Source organism: Papio anubis, chromosome 2, assembly GCF_008728515.1.
Source record: "Papio anubis isolate 15944 chromosome 2, Panubis1.0, whole genome shotgun sequence".
Taxonomy (NCBI): Eukaryota; Metazoa; Chordata; class Mammalia; order Primates; family Cercopithecidae; genus Papio; species Papio anubis.
In genome coordinates, this window is record NC_044977.1 from 157,050,997 (window position 1) to 157,076,541 (window position 25,545).

General features: G+C 40.7%; 1 protein-coding gene across 32 annotated transcripts in view; it reads right to left on the reverse strand.

Annotated features, from left to right (window-relative positions):
* Window positions 1-25,545, reverse strand: part of CEP63 (centrosomal protein 63) — a 177,774-nt gene that overhangs the window by 79,359 nt on the left and 72,870 nt on the right. For 8 of the 32 annotated variants that reach the window (XM_021934841.2, XM_017955880.3, XM_017955879.3 and 5 more), the window contains 4 exons: window positions 23,955-24,041; window positions 19,976-20,181; window positions 18,895-19,174; window positions 16,408-16,931 (listed from right to left, as the gene is read on the reverse strand). In XM_021934841.2, the coding sequence (XP_021790533.2) occupies window positions 16,773-16,931; window positions 18,895-19,174; window positions 19,976-20,181; window positions 23,955-24,041 (732 nt within the window). In that variant the 3' untranslated portion in view covers window positions 16,408-16,772. Of the gene's footprint in view, window positions 1-13,280; window positions 16,932-18,894; window positions 19,175-19,975; window positions 20,182-21,192; window positions 22,910-23,954; window positions 24,042-25,545 lie in introns of those variants that run through there. The other 24 variants (XM_017955883.3, XM_017955884.3, XM_021934852.2 and 21 more) reach the window with 10 other exon arrangements.

Genomic DNA, 25,545 nt, shown 5'->3' on the forward strand with positions numbered 1-25,545 from the left:
TCTCTACTAAAAATACAAAACTTAGCCAGGTGTTAAACTAAAGGGCTTCTCCACAACAAAAGAAACTATCATCAGAGGGAACAGGCAACCTATGGAATGTGAGAAAATTTTTGCAATCTACCCATCTGACAAAGGTCTAATATCCAGAATCTACAAGGAACTCAAACAAATTTACAAGAAAAAAACAACCCCATCAAAAAGTGGTGAAAGAATATGAACAGACACTTCTCAAAAGAAGACATTTATGTAGCCAGCAAACATGAAAAAAAGCTCAACATCACTGAACATTAAAGAAATGCAAATCAATCACAATGAGGGCGGGGCACAGTGGCTCACGCCTGTAACCCCAGCACTTTGGGAGGCCAAGGTGGGTGGATCACTTAAGGTCAGGAATTCGAGACCAACCTGGTCAACATGGTGAAACCCCATCTCTACTAAAATACAAAAATTAGCCGGGCGTGGTGGTGCGTGCCTGTAGGTCCAGCTACTCGAGAGGCTGAGGCAGGAGAATCATCTGAACACAGGAGGCAGAGGTTGCAGTGAGCTGAGATCGCATCACTGCACTCCAGCCTGGGTGACAGAGCAAGACTCTGTCTCAAAAAAAAAAAAAAACCAACACAGTCAGAATGACGATTATTAAAAAGTCAAGAAACAATAGATGCTGGCGAGACTATGGAGAAATAGGAATGCTTTTACACTGTTGGTGGGAATGTAAATTAGTTCAACCATTGTGGAAGACAGCATGGTGATTCCTCAAGGATCTAGAACCAGAAATACTTTTTGACCCAGAAATCCCATTACTAGGTATACACTCAAAGGAATTTAAATGATTCTACTATAAAGACACATGCACACATGTTTATTGAAGCACTATTTACAATAGCAAAGACATGGAATCAACCCAAATGCCCATCAATGATAGACTGGATTAAGAAAATGTGGCACATATTCACCATGGAATACTATGCAGCCATAAAAAGGAATGAGATCATGTCCTTTGCAGGGACATAGATGAAGCTGGAGCCATCATCCTCAGCAAACTAACACAGGAACAGAAAACCAAACACTGCATGTTCTCACTCATAAGTGGGAGTTGAAAATTGAGAACACATGGACACAGGGAGGGGAACAACACACACTGAGGCCTGTCGCGGGGGTGGACGGAAAGAGGAGAGAGAGCATTAGGACAAACAGCTAATGCATTTGGCTTTAGATGACTGGTTGATAGGTGCGGCAAACCACCATGGCACATGTATACCTGTGTAACAAACCTGCATATTCTGCACATGTTTCTGGAACTCAAAGTAAAAAAAAAAAAAAAGTTAAAAATAAATAGGCATGGTGGCGCATACCTGTAGTCCCAACTACTCGGGGAGGCTGAGGCACAAGAATTGCTTGAACCTGGGAGGCAGAGCTTGCAGTGAGCCAAGATTGCAGCAGCTTGGGTGACAGAGCCAGACTCCAACTCAAAAAAAAAAAAAAAAAAAAAAAAAAAGTGGATTAGAAAAGGCCACAAAAAAGTTTTTGGTAAGCTTTTCTTCCACACAAGTGTGAAGCATATATGATGAAACGCTGACATTTGTTAAATCCAAGAGAAAAAAATCATCCATGCTACTATTTTTTAAAAAGAAGCTTTGCCTAACCCAGGGTCACAATTTTCTCCTATTTTTTTTTTTCCTAGAAGATTTTTGGCTTTGGTTCTTTATAGATGGCACTCTCTTGCAAAATGAGCCCCATTCTGGTTGAAAGGACATGCGATGGGTGGCCAGTTTCTGTGGCTCCAGTCTTGTTTGGAGCCCTGCAGACAGGGGAAGATGGTTCTCCTCCTGCTGGGCCCCCACTCCCTTTCCTGGAAGTCTCACTTGCAGTGATGCATCATGGTCCCAGGTTATCTTTATTACCCCAACACCAGTGTGAGCAGAGGTTACAAACTTTATTGTTCGGCTTGTGCAGTGTTGTTTTTTATTTATTTAAGTTAATTGGTGCTAACATTTGAAAACCAGGAAAACGGCATTAAAAAATTGAGTAGCCAGCTTTTCATGAGAAGCCTTTGAACACAGGGAGCCACGTTTTATTTTAGTTCCTCCCTTTGGATGGGCTGGCTCTCCAAGTCACCCCACATGTGCCCCTCTATTGTCTCCCAGATTCCGAGGCCAGGGTCAACTTCCTGCCCTGATGCCTTCCTACAGCTGCCCGCTTGGGTGGCTGATGTTACATGGGGAGTCCCATCTACAGGTTTTCTATTGTCTTCCCTTTTCAGCATATCGCCTGGCCTTGTGACAGCCTTGATGAATTAGGATCATAGTCCACATTCTGCATATGAAGAAACTGCCCAAGGGCATACAGCTGCTAAGTGGTAAGCTGGCTTTGAGGCCCTACCTCTCCGCTCTCAGTCTCACTTCACAGGGTCTCACTGCCCTGGGCACTGGGGCTTCAAGCATTGGTGATGCAAATTGCTAAGGGCACAGGTGTGTTACTAGTCCTGCCATGCGCCTTTGTCAGAGGTTCTTGGAGCAGGAAGGAAGCTGGCATCTGTGTCTTCTGTGCTGGCATCTTCAGGGAATAGCAGGAACTCAGTCTTCTAAGATGAGGGCTTTGCTTGATTAATGTTTGATGAATGAATTAATAAATGGATAAACTGTCATTCTGAGTAGCCCATGTATGTTTAAGCATTAATCAAAATAAATTTTAACTGCAGAAATACTTTAGTGGAAGCATAAAGGAAAAGGAGAAAGGGCTGGCCTGCAATGTCCCAGAAACCATACCAGGGCTTCACCCCAAGGCTCTTTCATCCAAAGGCCCAACATTCAAGAGAAGACTTCCCGTGAAAAGCATAAACAATTATATTTACACCTGTGTGGTAAACTGGAGAGAATTTAAGGGGGTCTATACATAAAAGTCATTGCATTTCTCTGCAATATGTAATTATGATGATGAAAATAAAATGCAAGTATTAAGAAACATTGAATTTATATGAAACTTCTAATACAACCTTTGCAAAAATATTTGATGAAAATCCTATGGCCCGGCACAGTGGCTCAAGCCTGTAATCCTAGCACTTTGGGAGGCCTAGGGTGGATTGCTTGAGCCCAGGAGTTTGAGACCAGCCTGGGCAACATAGGGAAACCCCATTTCTACAAAAAATTAAAAAATTAACCGGATGTGGTGGCAGGTGCCTATAATCCACAGCAGGCTAAGGTGGGAGGATCACCTGAGGCCAGGAGGCCGAAGCTGCAGTGAACCGTGATTGTGCCAATGCACTCCAACCTGGGCCACAGAGTGAGACCCTGTCTCCAAAGAAAGAAAGAAAAAAGGAAAGAAAGGAAGAAAGGGAGGGAAGGAGGGAGAGAGAAAGAGGGCCACAGAGTGAGACCCTGTCTCCAAAGAAAGAAAGAAAAAAGGAAAGAAAGGAAGAAAGGGAGGGAAGGAGGGAGGGAGAAAGAGGACCACAGAGTGAGACCCTGTCTCCAAAGAAAGAAAAAAAGAAAGAAAGGAAGAAAGGAAGAAAGGGAGGAAGGGAGGGAGGAGGAAAGAGGGAGGGAGGGAGGGAGGAAGGAGGGAGGGAAGGAAGGAAGGAAGGAAGGAAGGAAGGAAGGAAGGAAGGAAGGAAGGAAGGAAGGAAGGAAGGAAGGAAGGAAGGAAAAGAGGGAGGGAGGGAGGGAGGGAAGGAGAGAGGGAGGGAAAGAGGGAAGAGAGAGAGGGAAGAGAGAGAGGGAGGAAGGAAGGGGAATGGGAGGGAGGGAGGGAGGAAGGAAAGAAGATCTTAAGCTTTCTAGCATGAAAATTCCTGATGTTTTTAGTGACAGTCTTTAAATTCTTCATAGTCCATATTGATGAAAACCTTTGGCAAAATACTGTTAATTTTCTTTACAATATTTATTTGAAAGTTACAACAGTACAGATTGTATATAAAGACTCTAACTGAGATTCTACTTCTTTCATTGGAAAATTGTTAAAATTCTTAACTGCCAGTGGTGGTAGCTCACACCTGTAATCCCAGCACTTTGGGAGGCTGAGGTTGGCGGATTGCTTGAAGCCCAAAGTTCAAAACCAGACTGGGCAACATGAAAACCCCACCTCTATTAAAAAAATACAAAAAATTAGCCAGGTGTGGTGGCATGTGCCTGAAGTCCCAGCTACTCAGGAGACTGAGGTGGATCACTTGAGCCCAGGAGGTGGAGGTTGCAGTGAGCCATGACTGCACCACTGAACTCCAGCCTGGGTGACAGAGTGGGACTCTATAACCAAAAAAAAAAAAAAAAAAAAAAAAAAGAAAAATTCATAGCAATATTATGGATAAATTTTGAATCTAATCAAATATATTTTGATCCAGTGTTTAAAAATAAAGAGAAACCCTAATTTAAAGAATTATATTTCTTGTTGGAGCAGGCACCCTGTAGCTTGGCATGAGAAGCAGCAGAGCATGCCAGCAGCAGACAGACATAATTGTCTGACACATCACTAGATAATACTTTTGGCCTTGTTTGTAGTGTTTAAGTTTAGGCCAAGGATCCAAAATGCATCTTGAGACGTGAGAAAGAGTCAGAAACTGTTAGATTGTTTTGTAAAAACAGATTTGGGACTGTGGTCTAGAGTTGTGCCCACCTGAGCTCTGTCTGGTCTCCCTGCAGAAGCCCCTCCTCCATCTCTCTTCTCTCCCCAGTCCTAACGGGCTGCACTTTGGCAGTGAGCAATTATCTTGGAGCACACAGAGCACCAGCTCCTCCAACAGTGCTATAGGCCTCTTGTCCACAGAGGACAGCAGCATACTCTGCAACTTTGCAGAGGAAATGGTTGAGTGGTCCAGCTTCTCCCTGGTCATATGCGGCCAGTTCATGAGGCTGCATGTCAAGCATTGGGATTGTGACCTACAGAGACTGTGGTGTGCTTGTTCAAACCTGGTCTTCTTCCAAGAAGCCCCAGAAGAAGGGCACTCACCATTCCAGGCTTGACCTCACTGCCCTAAATGCTGAGGGCTTCCAAAACCTCAGGGCCTAACCCTAACACAGGTAGAATGCTCTGATCTGTCAGATGCAGAACAATAGTTCTCCAAAATTCCAAAAAGTATGTCATGAATTTAAAAAAATGAATATTACCTTGCTTGGGTAAGTTGATTTATTATCTCAGCCCATTTAAAGGCTAAGCTCTTACTTAGCCAGAATACCCAAAGCAATCCTAAGCAAAAAGAACAAAGCCAGAGGCATCACACTATCCAACTTCAAACTATACTACGAGGCTACAGTAACCAAAACAGCATGGTATGGGTGCAAAAACAGATACATAGACCAATGGAATAGAATAGAAAACTCAGAAATAAAGCCACATGCCTACAGCCATCTGATCTTCAACAAAGTCAACAAAAATAAACCATGGGGAAAGGACTTCCTATTCAACAGATGGTGCTGGGATAGTTGGCTAACCATATGCAGAAGATTGAAACTGGACTCTTACATTTCACCACATATGAAAATTAACTCAAGATGGATTAAAAAGTTAAATGTAAAATTTCAAAGTATAAGAATCCTAGAAGAAAGCCTAGGAAACACCATTCTGGACATCAGCCTAAGCAAAAAATTTATGACTAAGTCCCCAAAAGCAACTGCAACAAAAACAAAAATTGACAAGTGGGACCTAATTAAACTAAAGAGCTTCTGTACAGCAAAAGAAACTATCAACAGGGTGAACAAAATGGGAGAACATATTCTCAAGCTAAACAATCTGACAAAGATTTAATATCCAGAATCTATAAGAAACTTAAACAACTCAACAAGCAAAAAACAAACAACCCCATTAAAAAGTGAGCAAAAGAGATGAACAGACACTTCTCAAAAGAAGACATATAAGCAGTCAACAAACATATGAAAAAATGCTCAACATCACTAATCATCAGAGAAATGCAAATCAAAACCATACTGAGATACCATCTCACATCAGTCAGAATGGCTATTATCAAAAAGTCAAAAAAACAACAGATGCTGGTGAGGTTGCAGAGAAAAGGGAATGCTTTATACACTGTTGGTGGGAATGTAAATTAGTACAGCCACTGTGAAAAACAGTTTGGAGATTTCTCAATGAACTTAAAACAGAACTACCATTTGACCCAGCAATTCCATTACTGGGTATATACACAAAAGAAAATAAATCATTCTACCAAAAAGACACATAAACTCATATGTTCAGCATTATACCATTCACAATAACAAAGACACAGAATCAACCCAGGTGCCCATCAGTAGTGGACTGGATAAAGAAAATGTGCTACATACACACCATGGAATACTACACGGCCATAGAAAAGAACAAAATCATGTCCTTTGCAGCAACATGGATGCAGCTAGAGGCCATCATCCTAAGCAAGATAAGGCAGGAACAGAAAACCAAATACTGTATGTTCTCTCTTACAAGTGAGAGCTAGACATTGGATAGTAATGGACATAAAGATGGCAACAATAGACACTGGGGATAGAAAGACAAAGAAGGGAGGGGAGAAAGCGTTGAAAAACTACCTATTGGGTACTACGCTCACCACCTGGGTATTGGGATCATTCATATCCCAAACCTCAGCATCATGCAGTACACCCATGTAACAAACCTGCACATGCACCCCTTGAATTTAAAATAAAAGTTGAAAATATTTTTTTAAAAAAGACTAAGTTCTTAGAGTCATGATTGACATTAAGCACAAATACTGCCCCCTGTAAACAATGGAATGTTCACAGGGAACCAACATGACCGGCACGAGACAAAACATAAGTAAGCCTCTAAATTCTTAACCTGGACTCCACAGACACTTCCCAAGGGATCCAAGGATACAATTTAGGGCTCCGTGAACTTGGGTGGGAAAAACTGACATCCTTACTTTCAATAACCTCTGACTGAAATGTACTTTTCTTCCATTATGAGTATAAGCCACAGTGCTAGCAGTACCCATAGCTTTATTCCAATAGAAATCACAGATACTTTCATAGCTCATTACAATTGTCATGGACATCTTAAAACATTTCTTTCATGCGTCCCCACTTCAAAAGCATGATAGGCCTGCCATATCATGCCTGCCACTCAGTCTTGTTATTTAATGCATTAACCGGAGAAATGCATATAATACTACATCACAAATTTGTTTTTTCTTAGGTTTTCATAACTGAATGATGATGTAATTTATTTTCCTTTTAATGATTTGTATCTTATTTTATGCACTTAGTCATTATTCTGAGGGGTCCATAGGCTCCTCAACTCTGCCAGAGGCGTTCCTGACACACAGAAGGTAAAGAACCTCTAATTACCTAAGCCACCAGTTCCCATTCCATTGGGGAGCAACAGACGAGGCTGAGGCAAGATCCTTGCCAGTGGGAGGGAGAGAGGGCTCTCCTAATCCCATTCAGAGGCTGACCTGGCTCTGGGGAATTTGACTTGCCGTTTTCCATTCTGTTTTGGCACATTCTTAAAAAACACTTGGTGTGATTTGGTTGTGTCTCTGCCAAAATCTCATCTTAAATTCCCACATGTTGTGGGAGGGACCCAGTGAGAGGTGGTTGAATCATAGGGGCAGGTCTTTCTCATGCTGTTCTCGTGATGGTGAATAAGTCTCAAGAGATTTGATTATTTTAACAAGGGGAGTTTCTCTGCACAGTTTCTCTTTTTGCCTGCTGCCCTCCATGTAAGATGTGACTTGCTCCTTCTTGCCTTCTGCCATGATTGTGAGGCTTCCCCAGCCACATAGAACTGTAAGTCCATTACACCTCTTCTGTAAATCGCCCAGTCTCAGGTATGTCTTTATCAGCAGCATGAAAACAGACTAATACAGTAAACTGGTACCAGTAGAGTAGGGTGTTGCTGAAAAGATACCTGAAAATGTGGAAGCGACTTTGGAACTGGGTAGCAGGCAGAGGTTGAAACAGTTTGGAGGGCTCAGAAGAAGACAGGAAAATGTGGGAAAGTTTGGAACTTCCTAGAGACTTGCTGAATGGCTTTGACCAAAATGCTGGTAACTATATGGACAATGAAATCCAGGCTGATCTGGTCTCAGATGGAGATGAGGAACTTGTTGGGAACTGGAGCAAAGGTGACTCTTGCTATGTTTTAGCAGAGACTGGAAACATTTTGCCCTTATCCCAGAGATTTGTGGAACTTTGAACTTGAGGGAGATGATTTAGGGTATCTGGCAGAGGAAATTTCTAAGCAGCAAAGCATTCAACAGGTGACTTGGGTGTGTTAAAAGCATTCAGTTTAAAATGAGAAACAGAGCATAAAAGTTTGCAAAATTTGCAGCCTGACAATGCACTAGAACAGCAAATCCCATTTTCTGAGGAGAAATTCAAGCCAGCTGCAGAAATTTGCATAAGTAATGAGAAGCCAAATGTTAATCCCCAGGACAATGGGGAAAGTGTCTCCAGGGCATTTCAGAGGTCTTCACAGCAGCCTCTCCCATCACAGGGCTGGAGGCCTAGGAAGAAAAAATGGTTTCACAGGCCGGGTCCAGGGTCCCCATGCTGTGTGCAGCCTAGGAACTTGGTGCCTTGTGTCCTAGCCACTCTAGTTGTGGCAGAAAAGGCCAACAAAGAGCTCAGGCCATAGCTTCAGAGGGTGCAAGTCCCAAACCTTGGCAGATTCCATGTTGTGTTGGTCCTGCAGGTGTGCAGAAGACAAGAACTAAGGTTTGGGAACCTCCACCTAGATTTCAGAGGATGTACAGAAATGCTTACATGCCCAGGCATAAGTTTGCTGCAGAGGTGGGGTCTTCATGCAGAACCTCTGCTAGGGCAGTGCAAAAGGGAAATGTGGGAGCAGAGCCCCCACAGAGTCCCCACTAGGGTACTGCCTGGTGGAACTGTGCTAAGAGGGCCATTGTCCTCCAGACCCCAAAATGGTAGATCCACCAACAGCTTGCACCGTGCACCTGGAAAAGCCACAGACTCTCAATGCCAGTCCATGAAAGCAGCTGGGAGAGAGGCTGTACCGTGCAAAGCCACAGGAGTGGAGCTGTGCAAGACCATGGGAAGCCACCTTTTCATATCAGCATGACCTGGATGTGAGACATGGGGTCAAAATAGATCATTTTGGAGCTTTAAGATTTGACTGCCCTGCTGGATTTCGGACTTGCATGCGGCCTGTAGCCCCTTTGTTTTAGCCAATTTCTCCCATTTGAAATGGGAGTATAGTTACCCAATGCCTGTACCCCTATTGTATTTGAGAAATAACTCACTTTCAATTTTACAGGCTTATAGGCTCAGATTTGCCTTATCTCAGATGAGACTTTGGACTATGGACTTTTGAGTTAATGCTGAAATAAGTTAAGACTTTGGGAGACTGTTAGGAAGGCATGATTGGTTTTGAAATGTGAGGACATGAGATATGGGAGAGGCCAGGGGTGGAATTATGTGGTTTGCCTGGGTCCCCACCCACATTTCACCGGAATTCCCATGTGTTATGAGAGGAATCAGGTGGAAGGTGGTTGAATCATGGTGGCAGGTCTTTCTCATGTTGTTCTCGTGATGGTGAATAAGTCTCACAAGATCTGATGGTTTCAAAAAGGGGAGTTTCTCTGCACAGGATCTTTATGCCTGCTGCCCTCCATGTAAGATGTGACTTGCTCCTCCTTGCCTTCTGCCATGATTGTGAGGTTTCCCGAGCCACATGGAACTGTAAGTCTATTACACCTCTTTCTTTCATAAATCACCCAGTCTCAGGTATGTCTTTATCAGCAGCATGAAAATGGACCAATAAAGCACTTAAAACACTTCAAATATTTTGAATCTCTGGAAAACAGCTTGAGAAATGTGGATTTAAGGAATGACTTTGCCTGGGGAAGAGTCTGGAATTGCTTGGTGTTGTTAAACAATGTGTTAATGTTAAACCTTTTTGGAGCAAAATAAACAAATCAGGTGATGCCCTCTTAGTCTACAAGTCATAGCTCATGCAGGAGGTGGCAGGTTGAACATATCAGCAATCTGGAACCTTACCCGTCCTTTGCTCATGGTCCAGAATTTATTAGTATGAACAGGCTACTGCTGGGGTTCCATGCTGGGCTGAGGCGCCTGTCTTCCAGAAGAGGGGATCCTTGGAGAAGCACTGAGCTCCTACCCCAGCCACTGCCCTATTGGGTTACACAGGGACCTGCAGGGTTGCAGTGCATGCTACTGCTGGGACCAAGGGCTGTGCTTGCCTGTGGCTGAAGAAACTAACTGGGAGATAACACTTGTGGTCTTGTTTATTGTATTTCATTTAAGTTGGGGATCGAAAACACATGTCCTAGATTGCAGAAAAGTCAGGGACTGGTGGGCTGTTTGGGTTTATGCTATACATCAACGGCAAGACAAATCCAAGAGCTGACCCACTGAGAGGCCCCCACTGCCTCCCAAAGCCAGTGCCACAGAAATCAGGACAGCTCTGGGAACTGGGGATTAGCCCATCCACACTGGATGCCTGTCAAAGGGATAGCCACTCCAGAAAGACTAGTTTCAAAGCGTATCTTAGCTGATCTGTTTCTCACAGCCAAAGAAATAAAGTAGGTTTAGGTAAAGTACTTGGCTTTTCTTTCTCTACTTTGCCCAGTCATGCTTGTAGAGATAATGAGGGACTTGCTAAGCAGTCTTAGGGCAAAACTTCAATATGCTCACATTTCCACATCAGTGGTCTGTAACCCTCTCTAAAGTGTTCTGTAAACAGTCTTCCTCTAAGCACTGAGGTTAGTGACAAGCATTCCTGCCGCTTCTCCTTAGAATACACTTAGCCAAGACACTGGCTGGCTGATGAGTGGCCTTTGCTGCCTGCACCCTCACCTAGCAGGCAGCAGCACCAAGACTGAACTCTCACCTGGAGGAGCAGGAACCCCTGCGGTGTGCAGGTCCCTGGCCCTCTGCCCCACAATATTGCACAGTGCAGAGCCGCCCCACACCACAAGCGATGCTTGACAGAGCTTGATCATCCACTCTCTCCAACAAAGGTACCACTGTTACTCCTGAATGTGAACTGAGAGTTGAAAATAGAAAACTTTAGAATAGCTTGTGTTGTATGTGAAGTGATATTTCCTTAATATAAACTTGATATTTTTAAGGAGCTGCCATGCATCAGAGGTTTTTTTTTTTTTTTTTTTTTGGTAACAGTTAAGATATAATTTACATACTATATAATTCACTCATTTAAAGTACACGATTTAGTTGTTTTTAGTTGTTATATTCAGATTTGTGCAACCATCACAATCAATTTTAGAACATTTTCATAATCTCAAAAAGAAACCCCATACCCTTTAGTCTTCACCTCCCAATCCTATCCCCATTCCCCACTCCAACCTTCTGCCAAACCCTAGCAACTACCAATCTACTTTCTGTCTCCATAGATTTGTCTATACTGGGCAATTCATATAAATGGAATCATACAATATGTGATTTTTGTTTGTTTGTTTGTTTTCTTCCTGTCTTCAAGGTTCATCCATGCTGTGGCATCAGTAGTACAATAACACTTCATTCCTTTCTGTTCCCAAATAACATTCCATTACATGGATATACATTTTGTTTATCCATTCATCAGTGATGGATATTTAGGTTGCTTCCACTTTGGTGCTATCGTGAATAATGTTGCTAAGATCATTTGTGTACAACTTTTTGTATGGATATGTTTTCATTTTTCTCGGTCATAGATTTAGGATTGGTATTGCTGGGTAATATGGTTAACCCTTTTTGAGGAACTGCCAAACTGTCTTCCAGAGTGACTGCACTATTTTATTTTACATTCCCACAGCAAATATGAGTGTTCTAATTTCTCCACATCGTCTTCAACACTTGTGATTGTCCATCTTTTTTATAGTGGGTGTGTAATGGTATCTCATTTTGATTTTGATTTGCATTTCTCTGATGACTAATGATGTTGAACATCTTTTCATTTGCTTATTAGCCATCTGTGTATCTTTAGAGAAATGTCTATTCCAATCTTTTATCCATTTTTGAACTGAATTGTCTTATTATTATTGAAAAACTTAAATTTTGAATGAGTATTCAACTGCACTTTAAAATTCAGCCCCGGAAGACATTTTATGTCTCTCCCCAGGAAACGGGATACCATTCTGGGAGAACTCTAGTCCCTAAAGCTATGGTTTTTAATCTCTTTTTGATTCACAGACACCTTCAAGATTCTAATGAAAATTATGAATCTTCTCCCCAGAAAAATGCACACATGCACATTTTTTGCATTTAACATTATTAATATATTATTAACATTAATAAATGTTTTGCATTTAGTACCAAGGAGTTCTAGACCTTCCCCTATCAACTACTGCCTTACTTTCTTTTTGTAAGAGGAGTGCAAAAGTTCTTCTGATTGGATGATTGTCAAATAATTGAACCTGGCCTTAATGGGCAACATAAAATTCTCAACTTCTAGTTCCTCACAGAGAGAAAAAAAGAGATGTGAACTGTATTGTCTGAATTATCAAAACTGCACCGTGGAGAAATAGCTTTTACAAAAGATTGGTTTAAAGCAGTCCATCATCCCTCTAAATTTTCCCTTTCCAGGCCATGAGAGCTTTACACCATCATGTTTGGAGCCCTCTCAGAACAGTTTCCTCTGAATTTGGAAGTCAGCCTTATGCCATCAACCCACAGTGAAGCACACTGTAGGGGGAGCTGTGCAGATTATTATTACCAGTTATGAAAATGTTGGACTTCTCTTCTGGATGCTCACACACTTTACAAAATGCTTATTCAAACACGGAGAAAAAACTGTGCTTTTCTTAAGTCTATGATTTTTTTTTTTATCTTATGAGTACCATAAAACTTTTAGGTAAATGTTTTCTTCTCTGCTTTTCCCCATCTGAAGCTCAGAGGTAACTTGGCTGCCTTCCTCTGGCAACTGAACCGGGTAACTAGATTCATTCGGTACTGGACTCGAGTGTTCTGAAAACAGAAAATCATTACCCGCAGTTTACCAGGTGTTATGTGTATGTAAGACAGAGAAGGTAAGAATTGTTTGGGTTTAAGCAGATGTCATAGAAACACAGAGTGCTATAGTATTTTTTTTACACTTGTTGAGATCAAATGAGGCTGCAAGGGAAGGTAAAGTCCAGCCCACAGTGGGAAGTTAACTTTGCCCTCTTCAGCTAAAATCTGCATAGGAATACAGATGAAAATTCATTGGGAATCCAGGACAAGAGGAATGAGATGACTTGCCCAATAAAACATTATCTGTAAACACCAAAAGTAGACTACTGATCCCTAATCTTTTCATCTCATTTGGGTACCCTGATCTCTGAGATTTTGGAAAATGTGTGTTAAGACACTAACTCAGATTTAGTCTTGACACATTTTAATATTTGGTATTAATATATCTTTTTGAAAAATGAAGGTGAGACATTAAATTACAGTTGAATTTTCTGACAAATTTGGATAACCCATTAATTACTAAATACTTTAGCTTTAAAAAACAGTACAAATTTAAGGAAATACATAGTACCTCATGATTCCTTAAGTATTTCTCGTGACTACAGAGTCTGTCATTGTTCCTCCTAGTCAACACGTAGTACAAACATCTCAGAAATGGGTTGCAGTCTACAGATTTTAAGCTGAAGCTTGGGACTGTCTAAAACTAAAAATCTCCTGAATATAATAGCAATGCACACAGCTACAGTATTTTTAGAAAATCTGCAAAGCCCTTTCAGATACATATTTTCAGTAAATGTTCTCGACGCCATTAGATATTATTTCGGTTTTACTGATAAATACAATGAAGACTTGAACAGTAGTGATTTTCATCCACCCAGTATTTACTTAGGATGTTACGTGTTAGGCAGCATGCTGACTGAGGATGTAGGCAGGACCTAGCCCCTGAGAGATAGAAATCAAAGAGGATAGCACAGTCTGGTCGCGGCCACACACAGGGTGCTGTGAGAGCAATGAGGAGAAACGTTCCCTGATGTGGGTCAGGGTATAGGGGAAAGCTTTGCCAAGCCAGATAAAGTAGCCAAGTAAATGGGGAGTTTCAAGAGCACATGACAGGGTACGGGAAGAGGAGGCAAACTGAAGGACAGCATGCACACCAACACGAAAGAAATGATGTGGTGCACCTCAGGAATGGCATTTTCCATTGGTTCGAACTAGCTGAGCCTCTCCTAAGTGCTGGGCTTGTGCCGGGTAATGGGGATCCCACCATGAACCAGATAAGCAAAGTCCTTGCCCTCAAGGAGTTTTAATTCTAATGGCAGAAATAGACAATACAAACATAAATCAAGTAATGAAATGATTTCAGATAGTGGTGGGCACTATGAAGGAAATAACGCAGGCCAATGAGCTAGAGAAATGGGGAGAAGCAGGTTTGGGAGGCAGCAGTCAAAGGCGGCTTGCTCATGAGAGGATGCCAGAGTGCAGGCCTGCAAGGGGAAAACGCCAATCACAGGTGAGGTAAGAGAAAGGGAATATTCAGGGTAAACTGCAAGTCAAAGACCCTAAGAGGTTAAAGCTTGTTGTACTCAAAAAACAGAAAGGAGGACAGCATGGATGGAACACAGTAAAGGATGATGCAATGGGAGATTAGGCCCAGATTATTGAGGCCCTGTAGGCTATACTAATTCATTTGGATTTTATTCTGAGTGGAGTAAGAAGCCTTGGGACTGGGCACAGTGGCTCACGCCTATAACCCAGCACCTTAGGAAGCTGAGGCAGGTGGATCACTTGAGGTCAGGAGTTCGAGGCCAGCCTGACCAACATCATGAAACCCTGTTCCTACTAAAAATACAAAAATTAGCTGGGCCTGGTGGCATGCACCTGTAATCCCAGCTACTCGGAAGGCTAAGGCAGGAGAATCACTTGAGCCCGGGAGGCAGAGATTGCAGTGAGCCGAGATCCTGCCATTGTACTGCAGCCTGGGCGACACAGTGAAACTCCATCTCAATCAAAAAAAAGAGAAGCCTTGGAAGAGTCTAAAGGGAAGCAGTGGTGACACTGTTTCATTTACTTTTCTAAAGGATAACTCCAGAAGTTCCCTGAATTATTGGTGTGAGTAGTATCAGTTAGGCTACTGCCAGAATCAGGGTGAGAGAGAAGTAGTCTGGATCAGGTGGTAGAAGTGCAGGAGGGAAATGGTTAGGTCTGAGATAAGATTCTGGGGGAAGATTCAGGACCTCCCAAATGACTGGATATGCAGACGTGGGTAAGGAAGGAATTATCAGCAACTCCTAGGAACAGGCAAACATAATGCTGTGTCCTGATATGGAATCTTAGCAAGAGGGAGAATAAAGAGTTCTCTCTTGGAAACAAGACGTTTGTCAGACATCCAAGTGAAGACATCGCATAAGCAGCTAGGTATCTAAGACAGCAGCTCCAGGAGAGGTCAAGATTAGTAATAAATGTAAGGGTCACTGGCCTATAAGTGGCATTAAGAGCTTGAGATTGGAATGGAAACTTCTAGGGAAGAGAATGCTGAGGGAGAAAACCCATGACAGAGCTCTAGGGGGCCCTCTGACTTACAGGTTAGAAGAGGAAAAACCATGAGATGGAGTGGAGGATGAGGTAGAGATGAAACCAGAAGTTCCAGGTCTTAGAAGCCAAGAGAGAGTCCAGCTGTGCTGAATGATGCTCAGACGCTGATTAGGTCACTGGTGAACTCAAGAGCAAGAAAGCAGTCTGGGGATGGAAATGGTGGTGGAGAGGGTTAGGAAGAGAACTGCGGTGGGGCGAGGTGAGAAACTGGAAAGAGTCACTGCAGACACCTCTTTTCAGAAGTGTTTGGGTGAAGGGAAGCAAATAAACATACAGAGCAGTAGATAGAGAGGTATTAAAAAAATGAGGTTTTTTTAAAAAAGGGGAAATAACAGGATGTTTTATGCTAATGGGAAAGATCCACTAGAGAAAGAGGATTCACAGGGGCCATACCCTTAAGGTGGCAAGTACACTACACTGACCTGTCTCATCTGTAACTGCACATTCTAGTTCCTTTGCTAGATCTATTTCCTGTGATTCTCAGATGCTGGCATCTTTCAGGGCCCCAAACCCAGCCTCCTGCTCCTCTCTCTCTCCACAGCCTCCCTGGTGGATCTTATCAACTCCCATGATTTCAAATGCTTCTGGCACATCAACATCCAGATCTTTATCTCCCATCTAAACTTGTCCTCAGCAGTGCAGACGCTGAACATTTATTTCCAATGGATATTCCATGGGCACCACGCACGAAAGCCAGTCCCTTGCCCTCCCTGCCTCTCTCCTCTGCATGAGTGCTGAGCAAGAGAGGACTGCTTGCTAAGGTTCTTTAGCCTACCCCGCTTATTCACTGCCAGCCTGACTTTACACACCACCAGCCCCTTGGCTAAGAGGGGCTACCAGCCTAGTAAATAACCAGCCCAGTTGGATGGTAAGTGGCAAAACCAGTCTATCAATCCAGGTAAGTTTGACCCCTAAATCCATGTTTCTACACATTTCCCTTAAAGAAAGTTCCTGCAGTTACTTTATTTTCAACATGTATCATAAAATCCTTATTTCAATTAGTACACAGCTATTCACATTTAAGTCAGCAAGATAAGTATCACTTTATGATAATACATATTCGTATGAGAAAAAAGTCTAGCAAAGTGGTTTATTCTCACAACTTATCGCTGGAGCAAGTCCTTCAAACAAACTAGTGCAGAGAAAATGCCTATCAAAAGTATTGGTTTTTCAGCTTTCTTCACCACTGCTTTAGATGTATCATTTTTATAATTTTATCTCTTCATGTTTTTAAAGAGCTGCTACTTCAGATGACAGTAACTCTTTGGTGTTTATTTTTATTTCCAAGATTGTGATTTTTTTAAGAGGCTACTTTAAGGCTGTGAATTGTCTCACTGTCTTTTCACTCTCTCTTTTTAGTTCTTCAATATGGGCATCCAAGCGCTCTAGAATGTGATGAGACCTCAGTTCCTCCTCTTCCAAAAATCTAGTAGCTATTGAACCAAGGGGAGAAACAGGCAAGGAACACTGGAAGAGAGACAAATTTTGACATGTGTAAATAAGTAGAATATTATATTTCTAAGACACACTGTTCATGACATTTTCTAACTAGCAATATTAAAAGCTGATTGTTTTCCTTTGAAGAGACTTTTTTGGTTTTCATCCTAATAATAAGAGCAATAAAAGAACAAAACTCAGTAAGTTCTGTAAAAATTAACACAGATCTGTCCCTTTCTGACCCAAGTTGTAATCATGTAAAGTATCATATATTAGTTATTGGTCTGAAGAATGTTTCAGTTTAGACTTATATATCCTTCCATAGTTAATGCCTATTATTTCAAACTCACTTTAAAAACCTGAGTATGTCACTTTCATTTTAAAGCACAGAAAATTTAACAAAAATAAATTAGATGCCAGCTAAAATCAATATTTTTTCTCCTCCAAATTTTCAGTCCACAGTCCCTTATCTGAAACCCTTGAGGCTAGCGATGTTTCAGAATTCTGATTTTTAGAAAGGTAGTACAGAACATATGCCATATGCAGTCAATACTCATTCACAACAGCAGTCGTTGTGTTCTATAAAGTCACCCAGAACACTGAATTAGCAAACACAGAATTTTTGGCCCAGGGAAATATACACATACAACAAATACACACACACACACACACACACACACACACACACACTCCCCACACAGAGAGTACAATCCTAAATCCTAGAACAACTCATTCTGGTGGATTCTGTATTTTTTATTTCACATGAGAGACATGAGGATCAGAAGTGGTAACTCTCCTGAGGCCGCCCCACTAACTGGTGCCGAGGCTGGGATTCAGACTCTACCCATTCCTCTATCTGGCATGGAGCTGAGCTTCTTCCCTACACTGCGCTGTCCCATCCATCTCCACCCTCTGGTCATCTCCGCATAAGCAGGGACAAGAAGGCTGAGTGCTGCCTACTTCAACCTTGGCTGGGATTGTGCAAGTCGGCACTCAAATTTTTGGCCACTCTGTATATGTCCACGAATGACTGTGGAAGTGCTGCACATACTGATTTGGGAGTTATAAAGTTTAGGGAGTAGACAAATTCACAAATACAGAATCTGTGAATAAGGAGGATCAACTGTATTACCCCAGTGGAGTCTGAGGGAACATCCCATAACCAAACACATTGATATTTCTGAAGCAAAACACATGGATATTCACACTAAGTGGAACAGAGAAAGTCTATACAAATTAACACATCATTTCAGGCCAGGGAAAGTTTTGGTGCCAAAATAATTTTGCTGCTAAACTTAGGAAGAAAGTGAAGTGAGGACTTATTTTGAAAAATAAAAGAAAACCTTTCCATGGATTTGGTGGCACATTAATAAGTCAAAAATACTGCACTTTCATGGCTATATGGCTGCAGCTGGTGACAGGAAATGAAGGGCCCATGGCAAGTGCTTTGGTGCAGAAGGCAAAAAGATGGTGCAGGTTGCACAGCAATGGAAGGAGCAAGGGACCGGCATGGTGTCCAAGGCACATTCTGCTCTGAAGGCCACCATCTGTGACACCCAAGCCATGCTCTGCACACATCAGAGGCACACACTTCCTCCACCTCTGAACTCCCTTTCTCCTTTCCAGCAGCTCCTCTTTTCTTCCTTCACTGCCTGTGCCTCAGGACTATGTTGGCATCCAGAGACATTTCTTGAACTAACCATTCCAGAAGAAAATTAAGCATCTCTTAAAAGGGCAGGAAGGGAATTTCCAATAAGTGTTAAAGACAAATGAATAACTATAACACATTTCAGAACATTTTGAAAAGTAGTCTTGGCTGAAAGTCTCTTCACAAGCAAAAACTGTATGACAGGGATATACCTGAAAATAATGAAGAGTACTTATGATAAAAGAACCAGTAAGGAAAAAAAAAATCAACCTCTTCACCCTTAAAATAAAAAATAAAATCAAACTAAAAAACTAACAAATTAATAAGATCAGAAAGTTTCCATACCGAAGACATAAACTCTTCTTGGTCATTCATACTCTCAGACACAGTGTCAGAAAAATTGGCTTCATTTGTATCTAGCGCTGAAGGCAAACAGTGACTTTTACACAGAGAGTAGGAAGTCAAAGACCTGGTGGAGCTGCAAGGGCTGATTTGAGGACTCAGGGGGCTTAGCACCCTAGACATGGGGTCTATACTATCCGACGCTTGTCCTCTTGGAGAATGAAGACCTGTTTTGTAGTGCTCAGTCTTTATTCCATCATGTCTGTGCTGGCCATGGGTTGGCCTGGATGGTAGATTAGAAAACAAAACAAATAAAAAATTGTAGCAACTTTTCTCTCTCCAACAGAAATGTAGGAAATTTGCTTAAGCCAACAGCCTAATTAATAAGGCTAGAATTTACAAAATGAGCAACCTACTGAGATCAGGTGTTCTTTCATTCATTCAGGCCCCAAATATCCAATCCCCACTACCAGGTCCCTGCCCTCACACACTTATGGTATAGCAAGAAAGACAAACAAGCTGCCAGGTAATCTAGTGTGGTTAGTGCTGGGACAGGAGAAGTGCTGTGCACCTAAGAAGGCACCTAACCTCACTAGAGGGTTGGGCAGGTGTAGGAGTAGAGGTGAGCGTGTCAGCGAAGGCTTTGGGTAAGAAAACATGTAAGCCATATAGTATGAGCTGAAGCCAGGTGGCTTTTCACTGAATGCTTATTTCTTATGGTAACAGCCTATAACAAACTGACTAAAAACACAAAGGAAGCTGTTTATAAAAAGCCATATTCTACTTCTTATGGGCAAATGGGGTTGAAGAGGTGGAAGGCAGCATGAAAAGTCTCAGGTAATACACATGTTGTTTACACTGACATCCAGAGTGTACAAAACAAAAGCTTTAATGAAAATGCTATACACCTCCCCCACCCATTTTTTAACATGATCATGGCTTTACTTGTGTACACTATACTTCAGAATTAAACATGGAGTCCTTTGATGAAGATTTAATTTCTGTAAGTCAGAAATTATTCTCAAAGAAATGAGAATTATATTGTACCAATACACATTTTAAATAAACTTTTAAGAAATTTTACTTGAACTCTGTATTCTTGAACTCAGTTGCTCTGCTGTGTGTTGGTTTAAAGATCCTGTCATTTTGTTTTTTGCACATCTGAGTAGAAATCTCCAGCTGAGATTTGGTATTCATCAAATCTTTCTGTAGTTGTTGATTTTCAGACACTAATTTATTTAATGCCTCAATATAATTCTCCTGGAGATCTGTTAGTGAAATCTCTTTTGCCTAATAAAAAAGAATACTAGAGTCACTTAATCTGTACAAGAATACTTGTGATCTGTGATACTGCTGGTTGGAAATTTCAGTATTTTTTAGTTGTAAGTAGTTAATCTATGGCTTTAATTTAGAAAAAGTGAAGATTTGTTTTTAGGCCTCTAAGACTAACAGAGATAAAGAATTCTTCAAGTAAATGCTGGTGGAACACTAGAACCACAATGGGCTTCCTTGTGTGGCAAGGAATTCCAAGGAGGTGGAGGAAGGATGGAACCAGGATGGAGGAAAGTTGTAAGAGGGAATCAGAAACAGGGAAAAAGAAGGAAAATAGTGGCCATGTTTCTTCTGCAAGAAGGTGAAGGTTGAATAGCCCCAGAATACCAGTGGAAGAAAACAGAGACCTAGTTCAAGGAAAGAAATTTGAACAAAAAGTTCTGAGAAAAAAATCTGGCTGGCAGGGACAACTTTAAAATAAATACTCTCTAATATTAAACACTTTTCTACAACTTTGATATCTACTCATATATAAATTTGGACATGATAAGGCAGGATTCAAGTACATAGTGGGAATTACTATTGCGATCTGGTATCATATATTTGATTGCTTTTCAATTCGAGGTGTTTCCTGGTAAGACACTACTTGAAAAAATGGTAGTCTGGGTGATTTTTTTTCTGATGACAAAATGTTTTAATTAGTATTATGCAAAGTTATGGTAATCTTTGGAGTTTAATACCATGGTTAGCTTGGTCTTTTCTGCAAAAAAAAAAATTCTGAAAGTAAGCTCGTCAAGAGTGGTCTAACAAACATAATTTTCCTAACAAAAACATAAACTTTAAAATATATCTGTGAACTATCTGTGTACAAGTAGTGACTAAGAGCTACAAAATCTTTCAACAAGTTGTAAATGCCAGATAAAATACCAGAGAAGAACATCTGCAGGACATATGAGTTAAAATGAAACTACTATCAGTTTTTAAAACATGGTAAATAATGTATTTTATCAGAGCTGTTGCTTTCATTACTAAGATAATTAGGTAATTTATTAAAAGACATTTAACCCAAACATTCATTTGTACAAGTAACTTCAGCTTTCTACATGGTAAAATGCAAAAGGGCACTTTCTAATAATTATTCTTCATAATATGTACAACATATTCACACTGTATGTAATTTCAAAACTACAGAAAGCTTAAACTGCTGACACGGTTTTCACCAGTTTGATGTCTGATGTCATTAAACATACTTATTAAAAAATGATGATGCTTACCTTTGTTCAGGTATGTTTTAAAAATTTCTCTAAGTTATTATTTTATAAACAATTACTATAGATAAATGAATATGAAAGGTAATATGAAAACTGAGTAGCAAGCACACATCTAGCTGTGTAAAGAAAGAACAGTATTACCACTATTATTGACAGCTGGAAGTTTCAGGAGAAATTAAGCTGAACAGCATCTCTGGTCATGGTCTGGCTAAAGTTCCCCAAGAGTTCTCAATTCTTAAATATGAACAGATAATCACTGCAGAAGAGTCTCTCAATCAAGTACTGCCGAAACCTAAGCCTTTACAGAATTCTGTGGTGTAAATCAGTTTAGTTCTTAGAGTTCTCCACTACTAGCTTAATATTGGCTTTATTAGGGGATATCAAGTTCCCTCCCTCCCTTCCTTCCTTCCCATCTTCCCCCTTATAAAATGTTTAGCTATTGTCTCCTCTCCTATTATTCCCAACCTTGTGGATTTGTGCTTTAAAAATAAATCCTTTCATGATAGTTTTAGAGGGATTTGAGGATACAGCAAGATCAGATGAGTGTTTTCACCTGCCACCTTCCATGACAGCGTAATATTCATAAAATCACAAATTAACCACTGAAATAAATATTTAGTTTACTTCAAAATTTTGGACATTGCAAACAATACTGCAATGACCATTTTATGCACATTTGCTCCTAGAGAATGGTTTCTAAGGGAATGTAAAAAGATAACACCATTCTGAAAACAATTCAGCAATGACTATCAAAATCAGAAACACACATGACCCAGGAATTTAGAGGCTATACATATTTACGCATTTGATGGATACTGCTAAGCTGTCCTCTAGAAAGGCCATATCAATTCACTTTCTCATTGACAGTGCAATCAATCTGTTTCCTTACATCTTTCTAACATTGGCTATATATTAGTTTTTAAAGGTTATTATCAAACCAATTAGTAAAACAATGTCTATTTATTTTGCTTTATTAGAGAGGTTGAACAGTTTTCTTTGTTTACTAGATATTTATATTAATTCTGTGAGGTATCTATTTACATCCTTTGCCTATTTTTCTACTGGATTATCTTTTCCTTATTATCTTTGTAGGGAATTTTTATGTATTAATAATTTACATTAACCTTTTTTCTGATTATAAATTGTTTTCTCCCTATTAGCCTTTTTTAATAGAGCCTTTTACCTTCCAGAAACTTCACCTTTTTATGTTGTAAAATCCTCTATGACTTCATGATGTGTAGAGAATCTTACCCTTCTGAAAGATTACAAAAATAGTCCCCCGTTTTTCCAGTTGAAATAAGGTACTCTACAATAGTCTTTTGCACATTCTTCCACCCCAGTATCCACAATCCTGGATTGTGAAATTTGAACTTTTCAGAGCAAACAGGGAGCACCTTGGAATTATGTATCTTTTTGGAGGAATACTCTCTGGAAATCCAGGAAAAAAGCATTTATACAATTTTCAGACATTTGACCTACACCAAGAAAAGATGGGTCAGAATAGATGAGTCATTTCACAAATTATAGGAACTTTGTAACAAAACAGTTAAAAGAGCATCTATACTGTAACTCACTGTTGGCTAATCATGTTCTCTCTGGTTTCACAGAAGCTTGTATGCATTTCTTACCCTTGCTACTAGATTACTCTAGTCTCTTAAAGGCTAGAGTAATTTGAGTGATTGCAGCTGATCCAAAATCTCTCTTAAAGGCAAGAATGCTATCTTATTCATCCTGTGTTCATTATAGCACCTACTAAAAGTCCTTGAATATAAAAGATTCTAAAATATTTTACTATGTGAATATCTTGCAGAAAAAAAATTAAAGCTAAATTATTTTAAAGACAATATACTTTCTAAAAATATAACATAAACATAATAATCATTAACAATAATAATAAAAATACCACCATCTAGCATGTATTGCATACTTACTAAGTGCCAGGTACTATGCTAAGTCCTTCATATACATTCTTCCAACTAAGAACACAGACTGTAGGTATATTTTATCACATACATAATATAAAAAAAAACCTTCATGGTCAGGCATGGTGGCTCACGCCTGTAATCCCAGCACTTTGGGAGGCTGAGGCGGGCAGATCACCTGTGGTCGGGAGTTCGAGACCAGCCTGACCAATATGGAGAAACCCCATCTCTACTGAAAATACAAAATCAGTCGGGTGTGGTGGCGCTTGCCTGTAATCCCAGTTACTCAGGAGGCTAAGGCAGGAGCATCGCTTGAACCCGGGAGGTGGAGGTTGAGCCAAGATCATGCCATTGCACTCCAGCCTGGGTAACAAGAGCAAAACCCCATCTCAAAAAAACAAACAAACAAAAACCCTTCCTGCTGCTGGAGTGGAGAGTCATATTTTGCTCACTTCCAGCATTTTGCCTTCATTTCCTTTAGAAAATTTCTGCAAAAGGACTAAGTTGATCTTAACTCTCTGTTTATAATGTTAATATTTACAAAGTAATTTTTTTTAAGACATGGATAATAGAAAAACTTAAGTTTCTATTTATGTACCTCATGTAAACCCAATTCGAATTTCATCACCATTTCAGAAAGATGACGATTTTCTAATTTGAGTGACTCCAGCTGATCCAAAATCTCCTGAAAAGGGGAAAGCAGAAAAAAATAAATATAACATGTAAATCAAATGCATCTTACAAAATTTTCCACATGGAATTTTCATTAGGCTAAGTCATATTCTTCATTTATATATAAACATATATAAATATACATATATATATATGGACTTTCTAAAAAGATTGATAAGGTGTTATTAAGGTGAATGAACATGAATGGGATGAAGATATCATTCTAATAGGATAAATCAGGTGATAAAGCAGCAAAGTTTCAATTCACTGGTAAATCCCTTAAATCCCTACCCATTCTCCTGTGTTGGACTCCTCCAACTTGGCTTCTACCTGCAACGTCACATGGAATTGTACTTTATTCACAAAATAATAACTTATTTTCAGTTCTCATTCCCCTTAGCTTTTGTGCTTAACCATTCCCATTTGAAAATATTCCTTCTGGCCGGGCGCGGTGGCTCACCCAGCACTTTGGGAGGCCGAGACGGGTGGATCACGAGGTCAGGAGATCGAGACCATCCTGGCTAACACGGTGAAACCCCGTCTCTACTAAAAATACAAAAAAAAAAATTAGCCGGGAGTGGTGGCAGGCGCCTGTAGTACCAGCTACTCGGGAGGCTGAGGCAGGAGAATGGCGTGAACCCAGGGGGCGGAGCTTGCAGTGAGCAGAGATCACGCCACTGCACTCCAGCCTGGGCAACAGAGTGAAAAAAAAAGAAAATATTCCTTCTTTCCTTGGCTTGGCAAAAACTATCTGATTTTCCTCCTCACTGCTCCCTTTTTTTAAGCTTCATTCCAACATCTTTTATACGCTAAATGAGAAGTATCCTAAGTTTGGTTTCAGTCACTTCTCTTTTTATGCTATGCTTTCTCACTATAATCATTAAGTCTCTCAGGGGGTTTCAAATGTCACCATGAAGAAAGGACAGCCACAGCTAAATACCTAATCCTGCTTTTAATCTTTAACTCCAGGCCTTCTGTGGAAATGACTATTATCCACACAAAATTCCAGCCTTTATTCCAAACAAATGTGTTAAACCAAAGTCCTCTCCACCAGTTTCTCCAGTCTGTGTACTTTTCACACAAATTCATCATCCTTCGCCAAACTAGATCCCTGTCTTTTCTCTATGTAATTAAAGAGCATCACTTTCCATCAGTTGCCTAAGCTTAAATCCTGTGGAACACCATTTCTTAACTCTGCCTACCTCACCCTCCCTGCCAATCAAATACAATGCCCAGTCATTTTTACCAGCCCAGTATCTCCAGAATTCATCCATTTCTCTCTCCCTCCCTTACCCACTGCTCAGGCCACCATCTTACCACGGTAACAGCATCTGGGTGCTCTGTCTCCCTGCTTATTCTCCATTTAAAGACCACTGAATTTTACTCCTGCTTGTGGCCATTCCCTACTGACCTCAAGGTCACAGTATAACTCCTTTATGTGGCTAACAGAGCCTTTCAGCAGCCAGTCCCTGCTTTCCAGTCTCATACCTTCCACTTATCCCACGTGTACTCTAGTT